This window comes from Pagrus major, chromosome 8 (assembly GCF_040436345.1).
Source record: "Pagrus major chromosome 8, Pma_NU_1.0".
Classification (NCBI taxonomy): domain Eukaryota; kingdom Metazoa; phylum Chordata; class Actinopteri; order Spariformes; family Sparidae; genus Pagrus; species Pagrus major.
The window spans coordinates 6,376,013-6,397,420 of record NC_133222.1 but is presented as its reverse complement, the minus strand read 5'-3'; the positions used below and the strand labels follow the sequence as shown (position 1 = coordinate 6,397,420).

The following is a 21,408-nucleotide window of genomic DNA, read 5'->3' as shown; positions in this document are numbered from 1 at the left end:
TTTTTTGTTTTTGTATTTAGTCAGCTTTTGTTAATAAAGCTTGCTCTTGTTTCCTCCATTTCCTGCCTCCTGTGTTTGTGTCTGCATTTGGGTCCTAAGATATAACCTCACCTTAACATGCTCCACCTTTTTTAACAATGTTATTTGAGTCTGCTATCTTAGCTATTCATCATTCATTTACAACACACTTATGTAACAGCATGATAAGCTGAAATAAAATAAATAGGGCTAGTCAAAGTAGGTCGTAACCTTAAGGCCCACTGTACTTTATACCTACTTGTGACTCAGTGTTCATTTAATTACTAAGCTGGTCAACAGCAGGCAGGTTAAGTCTTGTCAGATATATAGACGGGTGTCAAGAGATTAGGTGGTAGACCTTTTTTTTTTTTTTTTTATTTTCAAACCTGTCGAACCTCTTTTTAAACCTGTATGCACTGTATGTACCTTTCCCCAGGCAGTTCACACAGCCTGGGATTTGAACCATAACCCAGTAAATTTCATAATGAAAAATAATGCCAGTAGCAGCCACTCTAACTGCCAAATAGGCTGTTTAATTTTTAGTTTCTGAAACTTTGCCTTTTGAACATTAAAGTTCTGGAGACTTTTTGATCAGAGGTGAAAAATGAACGCAATGGCAAAAAACTGAACATATGTTTTAGCCTATTGAGTACAGTTTGCAGTAACTTAAGCCTTCTATGTCAGTAACTTTTCTCCAAACTTGATCTCTTGGGTGCAACAGCTATTATGATCATTAGTAACTGTGAACAACTACGGTTCCCAAGAGCCCTTGTGTCTGTGTGGCTCGTGGGAGATGTTGTTCAAAATGTTTGCACTCATGCTTTCTCAAAATGGCACTGAAACGAGCATCAGTGATAAATATAGGGCTTTAATTTTGAAAATCTACATCAGAATGTCCTGAAAATGTCTGAGTGACACTCTTGGGTGGTGTACTACCAATGTGAAGTGACACTTGTCTGTGGAAACAGTTTCCATTTAATATCTGTATACATTTTTAAAACTATACAGCTTTTTTTTATTAAGGGCTTTAATTTTGAAATTCTACATGGGAATGGCCTAATATTGTCTATTGCATGAGAGGGCATTTCAATTATTATAATTCTTTAACTGTATTGATTTTAATATTTTATTTTTCACTCAGTTTGTATTTTTATTAATCTATTTGTTCATTCCTTCATTATTGACAGACTGAATGAATGTGAAAACATGGTCACCAGAAAATCGCTTTAATTTTGAAATTGGTTCCTCGTCGCTCTTACCGTAATGCCTAGCGTATACGCGCAAAACAAAGTGGAGGGGCTTGCTTTGCCATATGGACAGCTTCATGTTTTGTTTTGTTTTTTGAGAAGGACGGATGAAAAAAACACCCTTCATGAGAGCCATGGCGGCGGGTGACACAGGACCTTGACAAGAGGCGGAAGGTCCCACCTCGGTTATCACCTGTCGTGGTGGTGTCAAACATGATGATGTCATACTCTGAGCTGCAGCACCGCCGACTTAAAAAGCAGGAGGCTTCCTGGGTGGCAGCACTTCGTCTCTGCGCTTTTTCCCAGCAGGGTGTCGCAACCCGACACAGCCTCACCATGAGCCCAACCATGAAGTTCCGTGCGAAGCAAACTTCCTTCTTTTTAATGTCCTTTTTAATTCTGCACGTGGCTGCAGACCTACATGGTAAGTAGGACAAAACTACTTTATTTGCATGATGCACGTCGACGACATTAATTAGCACGCATTGCTTGTTAGCTGTAGCTCTGACTGCACTGGAGAGAGGGGGTTGTAGCCGACTACGTAGTCCGTGCCAGGCACCATGGTCTCTGGCACGGACCAGTGGTTACTGGCACTAGGGGCGCCAGAGACACTGGTCGCGACCAGCTCATCAGTGGTCGCGACCAGTTGCTCTGTGGCACAGACCAGCTGGTCTCTGGCACGGACCAGTGGTCACAACCACCAGGGGCGCTAAAGACACTGGTCTGTCTGTTGTGGTCCTTGTCATCTGCCTGGTCTTTGGAGTAGTTATTGTACATTTAATACATCTTCTCCCTTTTCTCATTGTGTTGGCAACACTGTGCTGAATAAATGTAAAAATAAATAAAAAATAAAAATAATGATCTTTTCATAATAGAATAGGACAGAAATAACTTTATTGTCCCTGAGGGGAAATTTGCCTTGGGCACAGTGCTACAATTTGTTGCTTCACAGAAACAAGCATACCTCAACAACAGACACAGATAAAAAAAACAATTATAAAATCAACATAAAAACATCTCAAAATATGGAAGACACTATAGATTTTAACACTGACAATGTGGCAGCTTAATTTTAGTTTTGTTGTTCAACAGCTTGATAGAAGTCGGGACAAACGGTGGCCATGCAGCCATGGCATGATCAAAAAACCAACTGAAAATTAATCTTCAATTCTCTTAAAAAAGGAGTTAGGCTAAATTATCCTGATTGATTGATGATGGAAGACATGGACCTGCATAATCGAAAGCACTACTCCTACAACTACGACTAATATTAATAATTCACTGACCCCAGCTGCAGTGTATGCCCCTTTTTTTTAAATGCATCTCTGAGTGCCTTCTTACTTGTTTACCCTCTCACCCACATACTGGTGATGCTCAGTGTGTCCAAAGGTGAAACTTAAAGCCCTATCAGGGTGTGACTTTCAGATATGTAGGCTGGTCTTTTCTTCTGCTGGCTTTATGCAGCTTAATATTAAAAAAGAATAACTGTGGGTGTGTTAATAAGCACCATACTCAATGTGGTGTAGAATGGAGCAATGTAATACCTAATGTAATATCTTTTTTTTTTATGCTGGATGTTTTTTTTTAGTTTTGTAATTGTTTCTATTATAATATGTTATCCACCAGGTTAGTTGTAAAGATTATTAACAGGACTTTACAAATGAACTGTTTTAAATAAATACCCAGCAGGCAATTTAGTCAAATTATCTAAACCACTTATGTCCAGAGAGGATGTCAACACACTTTAAATGTATGTAACAGTCATTGCATTGCTCTGCAACACTGCACTCAGTGGGTCACAGTTAATCAGGGTGTAACTCTGCAGCCCGATAGGCACAGAGCCTGTTTGAAGTGCGACACTTTATTAATGATTAATATGTTGGTAATACTTTGATTAATCATGAACTGTATAAAGTTTTAGTTCAAATAGTTGAACCCCCAAGGTGACATCATCAAACTGTTTTGTATAAACAGTCTAATTCCAGTTAAATTTGCAATGATAAAACAGAGAAAAACAAGTCACACTGGAGAAGATGGAACCAGCAGATGTTCAGGACATACACGATTAATCTATTAACAAAAATGCTGTTTAGGTTTCTGTCTGTCAACAAATGCCATAACTTTACAACTAGAAATGAGTTATAACAGCCTGGCGAGCACGAGAGAGGAACTGATTCTCTCACATTGCTCAACAGAGTTGAAGTGGAAAGTAGCTGTATTATGTAACTCGTCACTTGCAACATAAACTACTTTAAAACCAACCAACCATGCAATATTTGGAAGAAATATATATTTTTTGTACTTTTAATTGTAAATGGAAAATGAAGTGTCACATTATGAATCTGCTTCAGTCCACACAAAGCTCGGCAGCCTGAGAGGTACGCATGTGAGCGTAAAGGGGAAGGAGGCTGGAGTCCATGCCTTCCTTGGTATCCCATTCGCCAAGCCACCTGTAGGTCCTGCTCTGAGACTGGCTGCACCACAGCCTGTAGAGGGCTGGAAAGGAGTGAGAGACGCCACCCAGCAGCCACTCATGTAAGGCTTCATTTGTTGCATACCACACCTGGAGAAATTATGACGATACTTATTGATAAAACATGTCTCTTTTTTCAGGTGTGTTCAGAATGTACAGCAAGTTCATGATCTGCTTGAACAAATCGGTGTCTTGGAGGCAGAAATACCAGAGATTTCAGAAGACTGCCTTTACCTCAACATTTACACTCCTGCAAACAGAGCTCCCAACGCCAAGCTCCCAGTAAGAGCCCTTCGCTGCAGGTGGTGCTGCTTAGTTACTGAGATTCAGCTCTGGATAGTGTTCATGGAGAAGCTGACTTTGTTTGCTTTGAAAGAGGTTCCACCTGGAACATTTCACAAGGGTTCTACCTAGAACCCAACATGAAAGGTTATACCTTGAACCATCTACCCAGAACCCCCCATGACAAGGTCTACGGAGAACCTTTCTAGGGTGTAATGGTTCCACCCAGAGCCCTTATTGGGTGTTCTATCCAGAACCTTTCCATTTTCTTTGGGTGATAACAAGAACTGACCCAGGTGGTTCAATGGAGAACCCTTTTATATTCCAAAAGTCTCATATAAAATCATTTTAACGATCTATGTTTGAATGACTAATGTTTAAATAGAGAAAACAGTCAGATAAAGTAAAACATTTACTTTTTGGAACAATGATGGATAAGGACGGGAGGCTCTTATTTCTAAGAGTGTGTTTGTCAGCATCAGTTCTGTTTTATTCAGATAAAAGTCTTTGTTTAGTTTAACGTATTTTGATTGAGATTCTTATGAGCTCAGTTAGAATAAAGTAAAAACATCCTTATGTCTTGCCAGGTCATGGTCTGGATCCATGGTGGAGGGTTTGGCATGGGGTCAGCTTCAATGTATGATGGCTCCGCCATGGCTGCATACCAGGATATGGTTGTGGTTCTGATCCAGTACCGTTTGGGACTTCTGGGTTTTCTCAGGTAAAAAGACTGACTAAGCACAGGTAGAATGAGCATACTTTGACATTTCTTAATTGTGTCTCATGCAGTCTTGCAGATTATAATTGTATGTTCTATCCAGCACTGGCGACGAGCACATGTCAGGGAACTTTGGTTTGCTGGACCAGGTCCAAGCTCTGAGGTGGGTCCAGGAGCACATTCACAACTTTGGAGGAAACCCAGATTTAGTGACTATATTTGGGGAGTCGGCTGGTGGAGTGAGCGTATCCCTCCTGGTAAGGATCAATCAGCATAAAAAATACTTTATTACACAGTTATGTCACGGTTGTTCAAATAACCTCATTTATTTGTCACTTAAATCAACAGCTTCTCTCGCCACTGTCCGACGGCCTGTTCCACCGTGCCATTGCTGAGAGTGGCACTGCTGCAATTGATATACTCACTACAAACGATCCGCTATCTATAACACAGGTTGATTATCAGTTTGATTATTACCTCTGCTAAGGAGCTTATGTTTTCACCTGTGTCTGTTTGTTTATTTGTTTGTTGGTTAGTTAGTTGGTCAGTTGGTTTGTCAGCAGGTTTACACAAAAAACTGTTGAACAGATTTGGATGGGTCTCAGCCCAGAATAGACCCATCAACTCCTGGTCTAGATCTGGACAAAGGGACGGATCCAGGAAAACAATTTTTCACTTTCTTTAACATTGCGAGATAGGGCATAATTTCTCAGGGAATAATAAATGGAGTGCCATTTTAGTTTTTGTGCACAATACTGAGAATATAATAACATGTTCGGTTTTCTACATTGTTGTCCTCAGATGGCAGCTGATGTATCTGGCTGTAGCTCTGAAAGCACAGAGAAACTTGCTGACTGCATGAAAAACCTCGATTTTGAAACTTTTGTGACTGTTGGGAAGGTAAGATATTGTATGCAAAACTGATATGCTGAGTTAATGGGACTGTTATTATGTCATCATTTTTATGTTGTGTTTTTTCTCAAATGTATCTCTTCATATATTTTGTTCTCTCAAGAATGAACAAATAAGATATGCCATAAATGTTGATGGACACTTCCTGACCAAACCTGTCGACGAGCTGTTCCAGAAACATGAACTTCTCACTGTGCCATTCATGACTGGTGTTAATGACGATGAAGGGGGCTGGTTACTTCCTGGTGTAAGTGTAAATACTAAATTGATTGCCATATGAGCCCATTAAACATTTTGATTTTGTCTGAAATGTTAATTCCAGCTGTGTCTTCCCTTAGTTCTTTGCTCCTCCAAACTGGACTGAGGGAATGGATCGGGAGTATGTCCAGAACGGAATTTCCTTCTTCAGCCCTGATGTAAGACAGACACTGGCCTGATACAGTATTACTGTTTCATCATGCTCAAACTTCTATTACACATGTGTTGCTCTTTTTCTCAAGCCCATCATCAGTGGTTTGATTGTAGAGGAATACATTGGTAACGGTGAAGATCGTGTGAAAAATAGAGATGGGTTCACAGAGATGCTCGGAGATCTCATATTCACCATTACAGCCATAAAGGCAGCTAATGCTCACAGAGGTAGTACATTTACTTAAGACTACTCAAATCTATTTCAGAACCATTATTTAATATTTACTGTGACACAACAACATAATATCACACTCATATGTCTGCCAATAGATGCAGGCGCCCCCGTGTACCTGTATGAGTACCAGTATTCTCCCAAACTCCTGCAGAAAAGAAGGCCAAGCTTTGTCGGCAGTGACCATGGAGATGAAATCTTTTTGGTATTAGGATTTTGCTTCACAACTTCCCATGTCAAGTTAAGTGGTAAGTGCAACATATAAATCTTCAAAAGACAACCAGAGATCTGGGTTCTCTCTGGGTTTCATAATGCAGAGTGTTTTACCAGATTGTCATTGTTTTTAGATGAATGCTCTGAAGAGGAGATGCAGTTGAGCAGAACCATGATGAGCTACTGGGCTAACTTTGCTCGCACAGGGTAAGAATTAACCTCATTATACGTTATAATACGACCTGAGATAAGACATACTTGTTTATAACATCTGTGTGTGTGTGTGTGTGTCTAGGTCTCCTAATGGGGACGGTCTTGCCCACTGGCCAAAGTACGGAGCAGAAGAACACTACCTGCAAATTCGTTTAAAGGAGCAGGTAACTGGTCAGAGCTTGAAGAAGGACCGGTTTGTCTTCCTGACTCAGACGCTCCCGGAGAAGATCCAACAACATAAATCGCCTGAAGTCCACACAAAGCTCGGCAGCCTGAGAGGTATGTTTGTGAGCGTAAAGGGGAAGTTGACTGGAGTCCATGCCTTCCTTGGTATCCCATTTGCCAAGCCACCTGTAGGTCCTGCTCTGAGACTGGCTGCACCACAGCCTGTAGAGGGCTGGAAAGGAGTGAGGGACGCCACCCAGCAGCCACTCGTGTAAGGCTTCATTTGTTGCATACCACACCTGGAGAAATTATGACGATACTTATTGATAAAACATGTCTCTTTTTTCAGGTGTGTTCAGCATATGAAGTTCACTTATGATCTGCTTGAAAGTTTGGGTGCCATGTTGCCAGAAATCCCAGACATTTCAGAAGACTGCCTTTACCTCAATATCTACACTCCTGCAAACAGAGCTCCCAACACCAAGCTCCCAGTAAGAACCCTAAGCAGCAGATTGAAGAGTGGTGTATGGAGTTATAATTGTTGCAAAACTATTTGCAAATGCGTATCTCAATTTGTGTGTGTGTAGTCAGATCTGTGTGTGCGTGCTTTATCATTTATGTGTGTGTAATCAGATCTGTGTGTGCGTGTTCAGATCTGTGTGTGTGTGTTCAGATCTGTGTGTGCATGTTCAGATCTGTGTGTGCGTGTTCAGATCTGTGTGTGTGTGTAAAAAAAAATCTGCATGTCTGTATTCTGTAGTCTGTAAATGCGTACATAGATCTGTAAATGTCTGTCATCAGTTACAACTCAGGCAGGAGCTCTCGATTGGCTGTCTTTTTACACGTGACTTTTGCTACACTTCTGCCGTGGCAGATCTGCAAATGTGTAGAAAAGATTCGTGTGTAACTTCACTTTTCCTCTGCCCTGAGCTCAGGCTCACAGGCTCACGCTGCCTGGCTGCCAACCGCGGGCACAACGAGCGGTTGTGATGTTGAGAGGCAGACCACAATGGATTCTCGATTGTTTGCTGTCAGTAAAAGTTCATGTTTTAGCAGTAACTTAGTTGTCAGCTTTTGACAACTAAGTTACTGCTAAAACATGAACTTGTACTTACAGTAAGTTGTTCGGGTAACGATCATCTGTTACCCCAACAATGACACCCTTAACATCACTGGGTGCTACGTGCCAACTGGGTGTGTAGGCTGTACTGCTACTGCAGCCAGGCAGCATGAGCCTGTGAGCCTGAGCTCAGGGCAGAGGAAAAGTGAAGTTACACACGAATCTTTTCTACACATTTGCAGATCTGCCACGGCAGAAGTGTAGCAAAAGTCACGTGTAAAAAGACAGCCAATCGAGAGCTCCTGCCTGAGTTGTAACTGATGACAGACATTTACAGATCTATGTACGCATTTACAGACTACAGAATATAGACATGCAGATTTTTTTACACACACAGATCTGAACACGCACACACAGATCTGAACACGCACACACAGATCTGAACACGCACACACAGATCTGATTACACACACACAGATCTGATTACACACACACAAATGATAAAGCACGCACACACAGATCTGACTACACACACACAGATTGAGATACGCATTTGCAAATAGTTTTGCAACAATTATAACTCCATAGTGGTGCTGCTCAGTTACTGAGATTCAGTTCTGGATACTGTTCATGGACAAGTTTACATTTTATATTCTTTTGAAGAATTCCTAATGGAAATGAATACTGATGTCAATTATTTAGAATTGGGCTGCAAAGGGATCACCTCTAAATATACCTGATTTGTCACAACCAGCTTTGGTCGGATAAAAGTCTTTGTTTAGTTTGTTGTAGTTTAGTTGAGATTCTTATGAGCTCTGTTAGAATAAAGGAAAAACATCCTTATGTCTTGTCAGGTCATGGTCTGGATCCATGGTGGAGGGTTTGGTATGGGGTCAGCTTCAATGTATGATGGCTCTGCCATGGCTGCATACCAGGATGTGGTTGTGGTTCTGATCCAGTACCGTTTGGGAGCTCTGGGCTTTCTCAGGTAAAAAAAAAAAAAAAAAAAGACTAAGACTCACTTGCGTTGTACTTCTTTTGATCCCATCTGTGCCAGATGTGATCTACAATCCATTTTTTCAAACTTTATTTTCTCTTTATTGTACTTTTTATTTACTCACTTTGACCAGCAGTTGTAAATGTAGGCTTGCAGATTATAATTGTATGTTCTATCCAGCACTGGAGATGAGCACATGTCAGGGAACTTTGGTCTGCTGGACCAGGTCCAAGCTCTGAGGTGGGTCCAGGAGCACATTCACAACTTTGGAGGAAACCCAGATTTAGTTACCATATTTGGGGAGTCGGCTGGTGGAGTGAGCGTGTCCCTCCTGGTAAGGATCAATCAGCTGATAAAGCACTTTTTTGCGCTCACTGCAAAGTTCCTACAAAGTTCCTGCAGCTCAAATAACGTCTCATTTTTTGTCACTTAAATCAACAGCTTCTCTCGCCACTGTCTGACGGCCTGTTCCACCATGCCATTGCTGAGAGTGGCACTGCTGCAATGGATGTGCTCCTTACAAATGATCCTCTGCCTACGACACAGGTTGATTATCAGTGTGTCTATTATTTCTTTTGTTAGGTTGGTTGGTTTATGAGCAGGATTACACAAAAAATACTAAACAGATTTCAAAGGAACTTGGATAGAGGATGGGTCTCAGCCCAGAATGGACAAGGGACGGATCCAGGAAAGCATTTTTTCGCTTTCATTAACATTCCGAGATAGGGCATTTATTTCTCAGGGAATAATGGATTGATCTTGATGAAAAAAAAACAGGTGCATTTAGGTGGCTGGTATCTATCAGTGAGTACAATTTGATGTGGTTCCTAGATCTGGTGAGCTCAAATTATGGTTAAGCAGTTATGGGTGGTTTAGAATTTAGAGTGATACAGGACTATTGAGTTTCATTTCATTAAGTGCCAAGTTTTTGTGTACTATACTGAGAATATCATAAAGTGTTTTGTTTTTCTGAAATGTCCTCAGGTGGTCGCAAATATAACTGGCTGCAGCTTCGAAAGCACAGAGAAACTCGCTGACTGCATGAAAAACCTCGATTTTGATACTTTTGTGAATATTACGAGCGTAAGTTATTGTATGCAAAACTAATATCGATTGACTTGATGGGATTGTTATTATGTAGCTGGTTTTTAATAATTTTTTCTCTTCATACATTTTGTTCTCTGAAGAATGCACACTTAAGATATCCCATAAATGTTGATGGACACTTCCTGACCAAACCTGTCGAGGAGCTGTTCCAGAAACATGAACTTCTCACTGTGCCATTCATGACTGGTGTTAATGATGATGAAGGGGGCTGGTTACTTCCTGGTGTAAGTGTGAATACTAAATTGATTGCCATATGAGCCCGTTAAACATTTTGATTTTGTCTGAAATGTTAATTCCAGCTGTGTCTTCCCTTAGTTATTTGGTCCTCCAAACTGGACTGAGGGAATGGATCGGGAGTATGTCCAGAACGTAATTTCCTTCTTCAACCCCGATGTAAGACAGACACTGGCCTGATACAGTATTACTGTTTCATCTTGCTCAAACTTCTCTAACACATGAGTTGCTCTTTTTCTCAAGCCCATCATCAGTGGTTTGATCGTAGAGGAATACATTGGAAACGGTGAAGATCGTGTGAAAAATAGAGATGGGTTCACAGAGATGCTCGGAGATGTCATATTCAACATTCCAGCCATAAAGGCTGCGAATGCTCACAGAGGTAGTACATTTACTTAAGACTACTCAAATCTATTTCAGAACCATTACGTGATATTTACTGTGACACAACAACATAATATCACACTCATATGTCTGCCAATAGATGCAGGTGCCCCCGTGTACCTGTATGAGTACCAGCATCCTCCCAAACTCCTGCAGAAAAGAAGGCCGAGCTTTGTTGGCACTGACCATGCAGATGAACTCATGACAGTACTAGGATTTTGCTTCACAACTTCTCATGTCAAGTTAAGTGGTAAGTGCAATATAAAAATACATTTTTCAGCAGACCACCAGAGGTTTGGATTTTCTCTGGGTGTGTAACAAGATTATCATTGTTTTTAGATGAATGCTCTGAAGAGGAGATGCAGTTGAGCAGAACCATGATGAGCTACTGGGCTAACTTTGCTCGCACAGGGTAAGAATTAACCTCATTATACGTTATAATACGACCTGAGATAAGACATACTTGTTTATAACATCTGTGTGTGTGTATGTGTCTAGGTCTCCTAATGGGGACGGTCTTGCCCACTGGCCAAAGTACGGAGCAGAAGAACACTACCTGGAAATTCGTTTAAAGGAGCAGGTAACTGGTCAGAGCTTGAAGAAGGACCGGTTTGTCTTCCTGACTCAGACGCTCCCGGAGAAGATCCAACAACATAAATCACCTGAAGTCCACACAAAGCTCGGCAGCCTGAGAGGTATGTCTGTGAGCGTAAAGGGGAAGTTGACTGGAGTCCATGCCTTCCTTGGTATCCCATTTGCCAAGCCACCTGTAGGTCCTGCTCTGAGACTGGCTGCACCACAGCCTGTTGAGGGCTGGAAAGGAGTGAGGGACGCCACCCAGCAGCCATCCATGTAAGGCTTCATTTGTTGCATACCACACCTGGAGAAATTATGACGATACTTATTGATAAAACATGTCTCTTTTTTCAGGTGTGTTCAGCATATGAAGTTCACTTATGATCTGCTTGAAAGTTTGGGTGCCACATTGCCAGAAATCGCAGACATTTCAGAAGACTGCCTTTACCTCAATATCTACACTCCTGCAAACAGAGATCCCAACACCAAGCTCCCAGTAAGAACCCTAAGCAGCAGATTGAAGAGTGGTGCTGCTCAGTTACTGAGATTCAGTTCTGGATACTGTTCATGGACAAGTTTACATTTTATATTCTTTTAAAGAATTCCTAATGGCAATGAATACTGATGTCAATTATTTAGAATTGGGCTGCAAAGGGATCACCTCTAAATATGCCTGATTTGTCACAGCCAGCTTTGGTCAGATAAAAGTCTTTGTTTAGTTTGTTGTAGTTTAGTTGAAATTATTATGAGCTCTGTTAGAATAAAGAAAAAACATCCTTATGTCTTGCCAGGTCATGGTCTGGATCCATGGTGGAGGGTTTGCTATGGGGTCAGCTTCAATGTATGATGGCTCTGCCATGGCTGCATACCAGGATGTGGTTGTGGTTCTGATCCAGTACCGTTTGGGAGCTCTGGGCTTTCTCAGGTAAAAAAAAAGAAAAAAAGACTAAGACTCACTTGCGTTGTACTTCTTTTGATCCCATCTGTGCCAGATGTGAACTACAATCCATTTTTTCAAACTTTATTTTCTCTTTATTGTACTTGTTATTTACTCACTTTGACCAGCAGGTGTAAACGTAGGCTTGCAGATTATAATTGTATGTTCTATCCAGCACTGGAGATGAGCACATGTCAGGGAACTTTGGTCTGCTAGACCAAGTCCAAGCTCTGAGGTGGGTCCAGGAGCACATTCACAACTTTGGAGGAAACCCAGATTTAGTTACCATATTTGGGGAGTCGGCTGGAGGTATAAGCGTATCCCTCCTGGTAAGGATCAATCAGCCGATAAAGCACTTTTTTGCGCTCACTACAAAGTTCCTACAGCTCAAATAACGTCTCATTTTTTGTCACTTAAATCAACAGCTTCTCTCGCCACTGTCTGACGGCCTGTTCCACCATGCCATTGCTGAGAGTGGCACTGCTGCAATGGATGTGCTCGTTGCAAATGATCCTCTACCTACGACACAGGTTGATTATCAGTGTGTTATTTCTTTGTTAGGTTGGTTGGTTTATAAGCAGGATAACACAAAAAAATACTAAACAGATGTCAAAGGAACTTGGATGGAGGACGGGTCTCAGCCCAGAATAGACAAGGGAAGGATCCAGGAAAGCATTTTTTTGCTTTCTTTAACATTGCGAGATAGGGCATTTATTTCTCAGGGAATAATGGATTGATCTTGATGAGAAAAAACCAGGTGCATTTAGGTGGCTGGTATCTATCAGTGAGTACAATTTGATGTGGTTCCTAGATCTGGTGAGCTCAAATTATGGTTAAGCAGTTATGGGTGGTTTAGAAGTAGTGGCAAGTTTTTGTGTACTATACTGAGAATATCATAAAGTGTTTGTCTCTCTGAAATGTCCTCAGGTGGTCGCAAATATAACTGGCTGCAGCTTTGAAAGCACAGAGAAACTCGCTGACTGCATGAAAAACGTCGATTTTGATACTTTTGTGAATATTACGAGCGTAAGTTATTGTATGCAAAACTAATATCGATTGACTTGATGGGATTGTTATTATGTAGCTGGTTTTTAATAATTTTTTCTCTTCATACATTTTGTTCTCTCAAGAATGAACAATTAAGATATCCCATAAATGTTGATGGACACTTCCTGACCAAACCTGTCGAGGAGCTGTTCCAGAAACATGAACTTCTCACTGTGCCATTCATGACTGGTGTTAATGATGATGAAGGGGGCTGGTTACTTTCTGGTGTAAGTGTGAATGCTAAATTGATTGCCATATGAGCCCATTAAACATTTTGATTTTGTCTGAAATGTTAATTCCAGCTGTGTCTTCCCTTAGTTCTTTGGTCCTCCAAACTGGGCTGAGGGAATGGATCGAGAGCAGGTCCAGAATGTAATTTCCATGTTCGGCCCTGATGTAAGACAGACACTGGCCTGATACAGTATTACTGTTTCATCATGCTCAAACTTCTCTAACACATATGTTGCTCTTTTTCTCAAGCCCATCATCAGTGGTTTGATCGTAGAGGAATACATTGGAAACGGTGAAGATCGTGTGAAAAATAGAGATGGGTTCACAGAGATGCTCGGAGATCTGATGTTCAACATTCCAGCCATAAAGGCAGCTAATGCTCACAGAGGTAGTTTATTTACTTAAGACTACTCAAATCTATTTCAGAACCATTATTTAATATTTACTGTCACACAACAACACAATATCACACTCTGCCAATAGATGCAGGTGTCCCCGTGTACCTGTATGAGTACCAGCATCCTCCCAAACTCCTGCAGAAAAGAAGGCCGAGCTTTGTTGGCACTGACCATGCAGATGAAATCTTGACAGTACTAGGATTTTGCTTCACAACTTCTCATGTCAAGTTAAGTGGTAAGTGCAATATAAAAATACATTTTTCAGCAGACCACCAGAGGTTTGGATTTTCTCTGGGTGTGTAACAAGATTATCATTGTTTTTAGATGAATGCTCTGAAGAGGAGATGCAGTTGAGCAGAACCATGATGAGCTACTGGGCTAACTTTGCTCGCACAGGGTAAGAATTAACCTCATTATACGTTATAATACGACCTGAGATAAGACATACTTGTTTATAACATCTGTGTGTGTGTGTATGTGTCTAGGTCTCCTAATGGGGACGGTCTTGCCCACTGGCCAAAGTACGGAGCAGAAGAACACTACCTGGAAATTCGTTTAAAGGAGCAGGTAACTGGTCAGAGCTTGAAAAAGGACCGGTTTGTCTTCCTGACTCAGACGCTCCCGGAGAAGATCCAACAACATAAATCACCTGAAGTCCACACAAAGCTCGGCAGCCTGAGAGGTATGTTTGTGAGCGTAAAGGGGAAGTTGACTGGAGTCCATGCCTTCCTTGGTATCCCTTTTGCCAAGCCACCTGTAGGTCCTGCTCTGAGACTGGCTGCACCACAGCCTGTAGAGGGCTGGAAAGGAGTGAGGGACGCCACCCAGCAGCCATCCATGTAAGGCTTCATTTGTTGCATACCAAGCCTGGAGAAATTATGACGATACTTATTGATAAAACATGTCTCTTTTTTCAGGTGTGTTCAGAATATGAAGTTCACTTATGATCTGTTTGAAAGTTTGGGTGCCACGTTGCCAGAAATCCCAGACATTTCAGAAGACTGCCTTTACCTCAATATCTACACTCCTGCAAACAGAGATCCCAACACCAAGCTCCCAGTAAGAACCCTAAGCAGCAGATTGAAGAGTGGTGCTGCTCAGTTACTGAGATTCAGCTCTGGATACTGTTCATGGACGAGTTTACATTTTATTTCCTTTTAAAGAATTTCTAATGGCAATGACTACTGATGGCAATTATTTAGAATTGGGCTGCAAAGGGATCACCTCTAAATATGCCTGATTTGTCACAGCCAGCTTTGGTCGGATAAAAGTCTTTGTTTAGTTTGTTGTAGTTTAGTTGAGATTCTTATGAGCTCAGTTAGAATAAAGTAAAAACATCCTTATGTCTTGCCAGGTCATGGTCTGGATCCATGGTGGAGGGTTCGCTATAGGGTCAGCTTCAATGTATGATAGCTCTGCCATGGCTGCATACCAGGATGTGGTTGTGGTTCTGATCCAGTACCGTTTGGGAGCTCTGGGCTTTCTCAGGTAAAAACAAAAAAAAAAGGACTAAGACTCACTTGCGTTGTACTTCTTTTGATCCCATCTGTGCCAGATGTGAACTACAATCCATTTTTTCAAACTTTATTTTCTCTTTATTGTACTTTTTATTTACTCACTTTGACCAGCAGGTGTAAACGTAGGCTTGCAGATTATAATTGTATGTTCTGTCCAGCACTGGAGATGAGCACATGTCAGGGAACTTTGGTCTGCTGGACCAGGTCCAAGCTCTGAGGTGGGTCCAGGAGCACATTCACAACTTTGGAGGAAACCCAGATTTAGTTACCATATTTGGGGAGTCGGCTGGTGGAGTGAGCGTATCCCTCATGGTAAGGATCAATCTGCTGATATAGCACTTTTTTGTACTCACTGCAAAGTTCCTTCAAAGTTCCTGCAGCTCAAATAACGTCTCATTTTTTGTCACTTAAATCAACAGCTTCTCTCGCCACTGTCTGACGGCCTGTTCCACCATGCCATTGCTCAGAGTGGCACTGCTACAATGGATCTGCTCGTTGCAAATGATCCTCTGACTATGACGCAGGTTGATTATCAGTGTGTTTATTATTTCTTTGTTAGGTTGGTTGGTTTATGAGCAGGATTACACAAAAAATATTAAACAGATTTCAAAGGAACTTGGATAAAGGATGGGTCTCAGCCCAGAATGGACAAGGGACGGATCCAGGAAAGCATTTTTTCGTTTTCATTAACATTGCGAGATAGGGCATTTATTTCTCAGGGAATAATGGATTGATCTTGATGAAAAAAAAACAGGTGCATTTAGGTGGCTGGTATCTATCAGTGAGTACAATTTGATGTGGTTCCTAGATCTGGTGAGCTCAAATTATGGTTAGGAAGTTATGGGTGGTTTAGAAGTAGTGGCAAGTTTTTGTGTACTATACTGAGAGTATCATAAAGTGTTTGTTTTTCTGAAATGTCCTCAGGTGGTCGCAAATATAACTGGCTGCAGCTTTGAAAGCACAGAGAAACTCGCTGACTGCATGAAAAACCTCGATTTTGATACTTTTGTGAATATTACGAGCGTAAGTTATTGTATGCAAAACTAATATTGATTGACTTGATGGGATTGTTATTATGTAGCTGGTTTTTAATAATTTTTTCTCTTCGTACATTTTATTCTCTCAAGAATGCACAATTAAGATATCCCATAAATGTTGATGGACACTTCCTGACCAAACCTGTCGAGGAGCTGTTCCAGAAACATGAACTTCTCACTGTGCCATTCATGACTGGTGTTAATGATGATGAAGGGGGCTGGTTACTTCCTGGTGTAAGTGTGAATACTAAATTGATTGCCATATGAGCCCATTAAACATTTAGATTTTGTCTGAAATATTAATTCCAGCTGTGTCTTCCCTTAGTTCTTTTGTCCTCCAAACTGGACTGAGGGAATGGATCGGGAGCATGTCCAGAACGTAATTTCCTTCTTCAACCCCGATGTAAGACAGACACTGGCCTGATACAGTATTACTGTTTCATCTTGCTCAAACTTCTCTAACACATGAGTTGCTCTTTTTTTCAAGCCCATCATCAGTGGTTTGATCGTAGAGGAATACATTGGAAACGGTGAAGATCGTGTGAAAAATAGAGATGGGTTCACAGAGATGCTCGGAGATGTCATATTCAACATTCCAGCCATAAAGGCAGCTAATGCTCACAGAGGTAGTACATTTACTTAAGACTACTCAAATCTATTTCAGAACCATTACTTGATATTTACTGTGACACAACAACATAATATCACACTCATATGTCTGCCAATAGATGCAGGTGCCCCCGTGTACCTGTATGAGTACCAGCATCCTCCCAAACTCCTGCAGAAAAGAAGGCCGAGCTTTGTTGGCACTGACCATGCAGATGAACTCATGACAGTACTAGGATTTTGCTTCACAACTTCTCATGACAAGTTAAGTGGTAAGTGCAATATAAAAATACATTTTTCAGCAGACCACCAGAGGTTTGGATTTTCTCTGGGTGTGTAACAAGATTATCATTGTTTTTAGATGAATGCTCTGAAGAGGAGATGCAGTTGAGCAGAACCATGATGAGCTACTGGGCTAACTTTGCTCGCACAGGGTAAGAATTAACCTCATTATACGTTATAATACGACCTGAGATAAGACATACTTGTTTATAACATCTGTGTGTGTGTATGTGTCTAGGTCTCCTAATGGGGACGGTCTTGCCCACTGGCCAAAGTACGGAGCAGAAGAACACTACCTGGAAATTCGTTTAAAGGAGCAGGTAACTGGTCAGAGCTTGAAGAAGGACCGGTTTGTCTTCCTGACTCAGACGCTCCCGGAGAAGATCCAACAACATAAATCACCTGAAGTCCACACAAAGCTCGGCAGCCTGAGAGGTATGTTTGTGAGCGTAAAGGGGAAGTTGACTGGAGTCCATGCCTTCCTTGGTATCCCATTTGCCAAGCCACCTGTAGGTCCTGCTCTGAGACTGGCTGCACCACAGCCTGTAGAGGGCTGGAAAGGAGTGAGGGACGCCACCCAGCAGCCATCCATGTAAGGCTTCATGTGTTGCATACCACACCTGGAGAAATTATGACGATACTTATTGATAAAACATGTCTCTTTTTTCAGGTGTGTTCTGAATATGAAGCTCACTTATGATCTGCTTGAAAAATTGGGTGTTACGTTGCCAGAAATCCCAGACATTTCAGAAGACTGCCTTTACCTCAATATCTACACTCCTGCAAACAGAGATCCCAACACCAAGCTCCCAGTAAGAACCCTAAGCAGCAGATTGAAGAGTGGTGCTGCTCAGTAACTGAGATTCAGCTCTGGATACTGTTCATGGACAAGTTTACATTTTATATTCTTTTAAAGAATTCCTAATGGCAATGAATACTGATGTCAATTATTTAGAATTGGGCTGCAAAGGGATCACCTCTAAATATACCTGATTTGTCATAACCAGTTTTGGTCGGATAAAAGTCTTTGTTTAGTTTGTTGTAGTTTAGTTGAGATTCTTATGAGCTCAGTTAGAATAAAGAAAATAAACATCCTTATGTCTTGCCAGGTCATGGTCTGGATCCATGGTGGAGGGTTTACTATGGGGTCAGCTTCAATGTATGATGGCTCTGCCATGGCTGCATACCAGGATGTGGTTGTGGTTCTGATCCAGTACCGTTTGGGAGCTCTGGGCTTTCTCAGGTAAAAAAAAAAAAAAAGACTTAGACTCACTTGCGTTCTACTTCTTTTGATCCCATCTGTGCCAGATGTGAACTACAATCCATTTTTTCAAACTTTATTTTCTGTTTATTGTACTTTTTATTTACTCACTTTGACCAGCAGTTGTAAATGTAGGCTTGCAGATTATAATTGTATGTTCTATCCAGCACTGGAGATGAGCACATGTCAGGGAACTTTGGTCTGCTGGACCAGGTCCAAGCTCTGAGGTGGGTCCAGGAGCACATTCACAACTTTGGAGGAAACCCAGATTTAGTTACCATATTTGGGGGGTCGGCTGGTGGAGTGAGCGTATCCCTCATGGTAAGGATCAATCTGCATACAAAGCATGTTTTTGCACTCACTGCAAAATTCCTACAAAGTTACTACAGCTCAAATAACGTCTCATTTTTTGTCACTTAAATCAACAGCTTCTCTCGCCACTGTCCGACGGCCTGTTCCACCATGCCATTGCTGAGAGTGGCACTGCTGCAATGGATCTGCTCGTTGCAAATGATCCTCTGCCTACAACACAGGTTGATTATCAGTGTGTTTATTATTTCTTTGTTAGGTTGGTTGGTTTATGAGCAGGATTACACAAAAAAATACTAAACAGATTTCAAAGGAACTTGGATGGAGGACGGGTCTCAGCCCAGAGTAGACAAGGGACGGATCCAGGAAAGCATTTTTTTGCTTTCTTTAACATTGCGAGATAGGGCATTTATTTCTCAGGGAATAATGGACTGATCTTAATGAAAAAAAAAAAACCAGGTGCATTTAGGTGGCTGGTATCTATCAGTGAGTACAATTTGATGTGGTTCCTAGATCTGGTGAGCTCAAATTATGGTTAAGCAGTTATGGGTGGTTTAGAAGTAGTGGCAAGTTTTTGTGTACTATACTGAGAGTATCATAAAGTGTTTGTGTTTCCGAAATGTCCTCAGGTGGTCGCAAATATAACTGGCTGCAGCTTCGAAAGCACAGAGAAACTCGCTGACTGCATGAAAAACGTCGATTTTGATACTTTTGTGGATATTACGAGCGTAAGTTATTGTATGCAAAACTAATATCGATTAACTTGATGGGATTGTTATTATGTAGCTGTTTTTTAAATATTTTTTTCTCTTCATACATTTTGTTCTCTCAAGAATGCACAATTAAGATATCCCATAAATGTTGATGGACACTTCCTGACCAAACCTGTCAACGAGCTGTTCCAGAAACATGAACTTCTCACTGTGCCATTCATGACTGGTGTTAATGATGATGAAGGGGGCTGGTTACTTCCTGCTGTAAGTGTGAATGCTAAATTGATTTCCATATGAGCCCATTAAACATTTTGATTTTGTCTGAAATGTTAATTCCAGCTGTGTCTTCCCTTAGTACTTTGCTCCTCCCAACTGGACTGAGGGAATGGATCGAGAGCATGTCCAGAATGTAATTTCCATCTTCAACCCTGATGTAAGACAGACACTGGCCTGATACAGTATTACTGTTTCATCATGCTCAAACTTCTCTAATCCATATGTTGCTCTTTTTCTCAAGCCCATCATCAGTGGTTTGATCGCAGAGGAATACATTGGAAACGGTGAAGATCGTGTGAAAAATAGAGATGGGTTCACAGAGATGCTCGGAGATCTGATGTTCACCATTCCAGCCATAAAGGCAGCTAATGCTCACAGAGGTAGTACATTTACTTAAGACTACTCAAATCTATTTCAGAATCATTATTTGATATTTACTGTCACATAGCAACATAATATCACACTCATTTGTCTGCCAATAGATGCAGGCGCCCCCGTGTACCTGTATGAGTACCAGTGTCCTCCCAAACTCCTGCAGAAAAGAAGGCTGAGCTTTGTCGGCAGTGACCATGGAGATGAACTCATGACAGTACTAGGATTTTGCTTCACAACTTCTCATGTCAAGTTAAGTGGTAAGTGCAATATAAAAATACATTTTTCAGCAGACCACCAGAGGTTTGGATTTTCTCTGGGTGTGTAACAAGATTATCATTGTTTTAGATGAATGCTCTGAAGAGGAGATGCAGTTGAGCAGAACCATGATGAGCTACTGGGCTAACTTTGCTCGCACGGGGTAAGAATTAACCTCATTATGCATTATAATACAACAATATTACAATATTAATACAAACTTGTTTTTTAACTTATGTGTATGTGTCTAGGTCTCCTAATGGGGACGGTCTTGCCCACTGGCCAAAGTACGGAGCAGAAGAACAATACCTGGAAATTCGTTTCAAGGAGCAGGTAACTGGTCAGAGCTTGAAGAAGGACCGGTTTGTCTTCCTGACTCAGACGCTCCCGGAGAAGATCCGACAACATCAAGCAAAGAAGCACAGCGAGCTTTAGAACAGCCACCTCTCCTTCATCCAGTCCATCAATTCCAGTTTTTTTTAATGATTCCATCTTTAACCTTAAACAAGCCACTAAAATGCACTTGAATTACTGTGAAATCATTATTACCACTGATGTGATGTAAATAATATTTTAACTACTTGATGCACTTTTTGTTGCCTTTGCAGAACACATTGTATGAAATTTAGAACAAGGTCCTTTCAAAATGTATCTTTAGAGTATTTTCCCAATTCTAAAATTTACCTCAAAGTTGTGATAACTTTTTTTAGCTACTGTGAATATTGAACATCAGTTTGAATCCAAGGCATTTTAATTCAGGGAATTTTTCTATAAAATCTAAAAGCCATAAAAGAAATATGTAGGGCAGCTTCACCACCAGGAACCCACATATTCAATATCTATTTTAATGATCCAAAATAAAAAATAAAAAATTGAAGTTGCTGTGTAAAATCGTGTATTATTCAGTTGTGTTTGTATCTAC

At 41.1% G+C, this 21,408-nt stretch overlaps 1 protein-coding gene across 4 annotated transcripts; it reads left to right on the top strand.

The window, feature by feature from the left end:
- The first annotated feature begins 1,463 nt into the window (after positions 1-1,463).
- ces2b (carboxylesterase 2b) lies at positions 1,464-21,363 on the top strand. 4 transcript variants are annotated; one of them, XM_073471397.1, is made up of 57 exons: positions 1,464-1,689; positions 3,617-3,800; positions 3,879-4,020; positions 4,608-4,741; positions 4,842-4,995; positions 5,087-5,191; positions 5,540-5,638; positions 5,754-5,897; positions 5,989-6,066; positions 6,151-6,289; positions 6,392-6,541; positions 6,641-6,713; positions 6,802-7,155; positions 7,234-7,375; positions 8,799-8,932; positions 9,122-9,275; positions 9,383-9,487; positions 9,926-10,024; positions 10,129-10,272; positions 10,364-10,441; positions 10,526-10,664; positions 10,767-10,916; positions 11,006-11,078; positions 11,165-11,518; positions 11,597-11,738; positions 12,034-12,167; positions 12,355-12,508; positions 12,605-12,709; positions 13,107-13,205; positions 13,310-13,453; positions 13,545-13,622; positions 13,707-13,845; positions 13,941-14,090; positions 14,180-14,252; positions 14,341-14,694; positions 14,773-14,914; positions 15,210-15,343; positions 15,531-15,684; positions 15,792-15,896; positions 16,297-16,395; positions 16,500-16,643; positions 16,735-16,812; positions 16,897-17,035; positions 17,138-17,287; positions 17,377-17,449; positions 17,536-17,889; positions 17,968-18,109; positions 18,407-18,540; positions 18,726-18,879; positions 18,987-19,091; positions 19,497-19,595; positions 19,701-19,844; positions 19,936-20,013; positions 20,098-20,236; positions 20,339-20,488; positions 20,577-20,649; positions 20,738-21,363. In XM_073471397.1, the coding sequence occupies exons 1-57, from the start codon at positions 1,479-1,481 to the stop codon at positions 20,919-20,921; spliced, it is 8,085 nt and encodes a 2,694-aa protein (XP_073327498.1). In that variant the 5' UTR covers positions 1,464-1,478; the 3' UTR covers positions 20,922-21,363. The 4 variants fall into 4 exon arrangements, with proteins under 4 accessions (XP_073327498.1, XP_073327499.1, XP_073327500.1 ...); XM_073471398.1 differs by lacking the exons at positions 4,608-4,741; positions 4,842-4,995; positions 5,087-5,191; ... (6 more) ...; positions 6,802-7,155; positions 7,234-7,375; XM_073471399.1 differs by lacking the exons at positions 16,297-16,395; positions 16,500-16,643; positions 16,735-16,812; ... (6 more) ...; positions 18,726-18,879; positions 18,987-19,091.
- The last annotated feature ends 45 nt before the right edge of the window (positions 21,364-21,408 follow it).

Bases quoted from the DNA above. Each gene is read 5' to 3' on its own strand.
- ces2b (XM_073471397.1), top strand. From the start codon at position 1,479: ATGATGATGTCATACTCTGAGCTGCAGCACCGCCGACTTAAAAAGCAG. The intron at 6,714-6,801 runs GTAAGAATTAAC...GTGTGTGTCTAG, and splicing joins GCTAACTTTGCTCGCACAGG to GTCTCCTAATGGGGACGGTC. The intron at 7,376-8,798 runs GTAAGAACCCTA...ATGTCTTGTCAG, and splicing joins CTCCCAACACCAAGCTCCCA to GTCATGGTCTGGATCCATGG.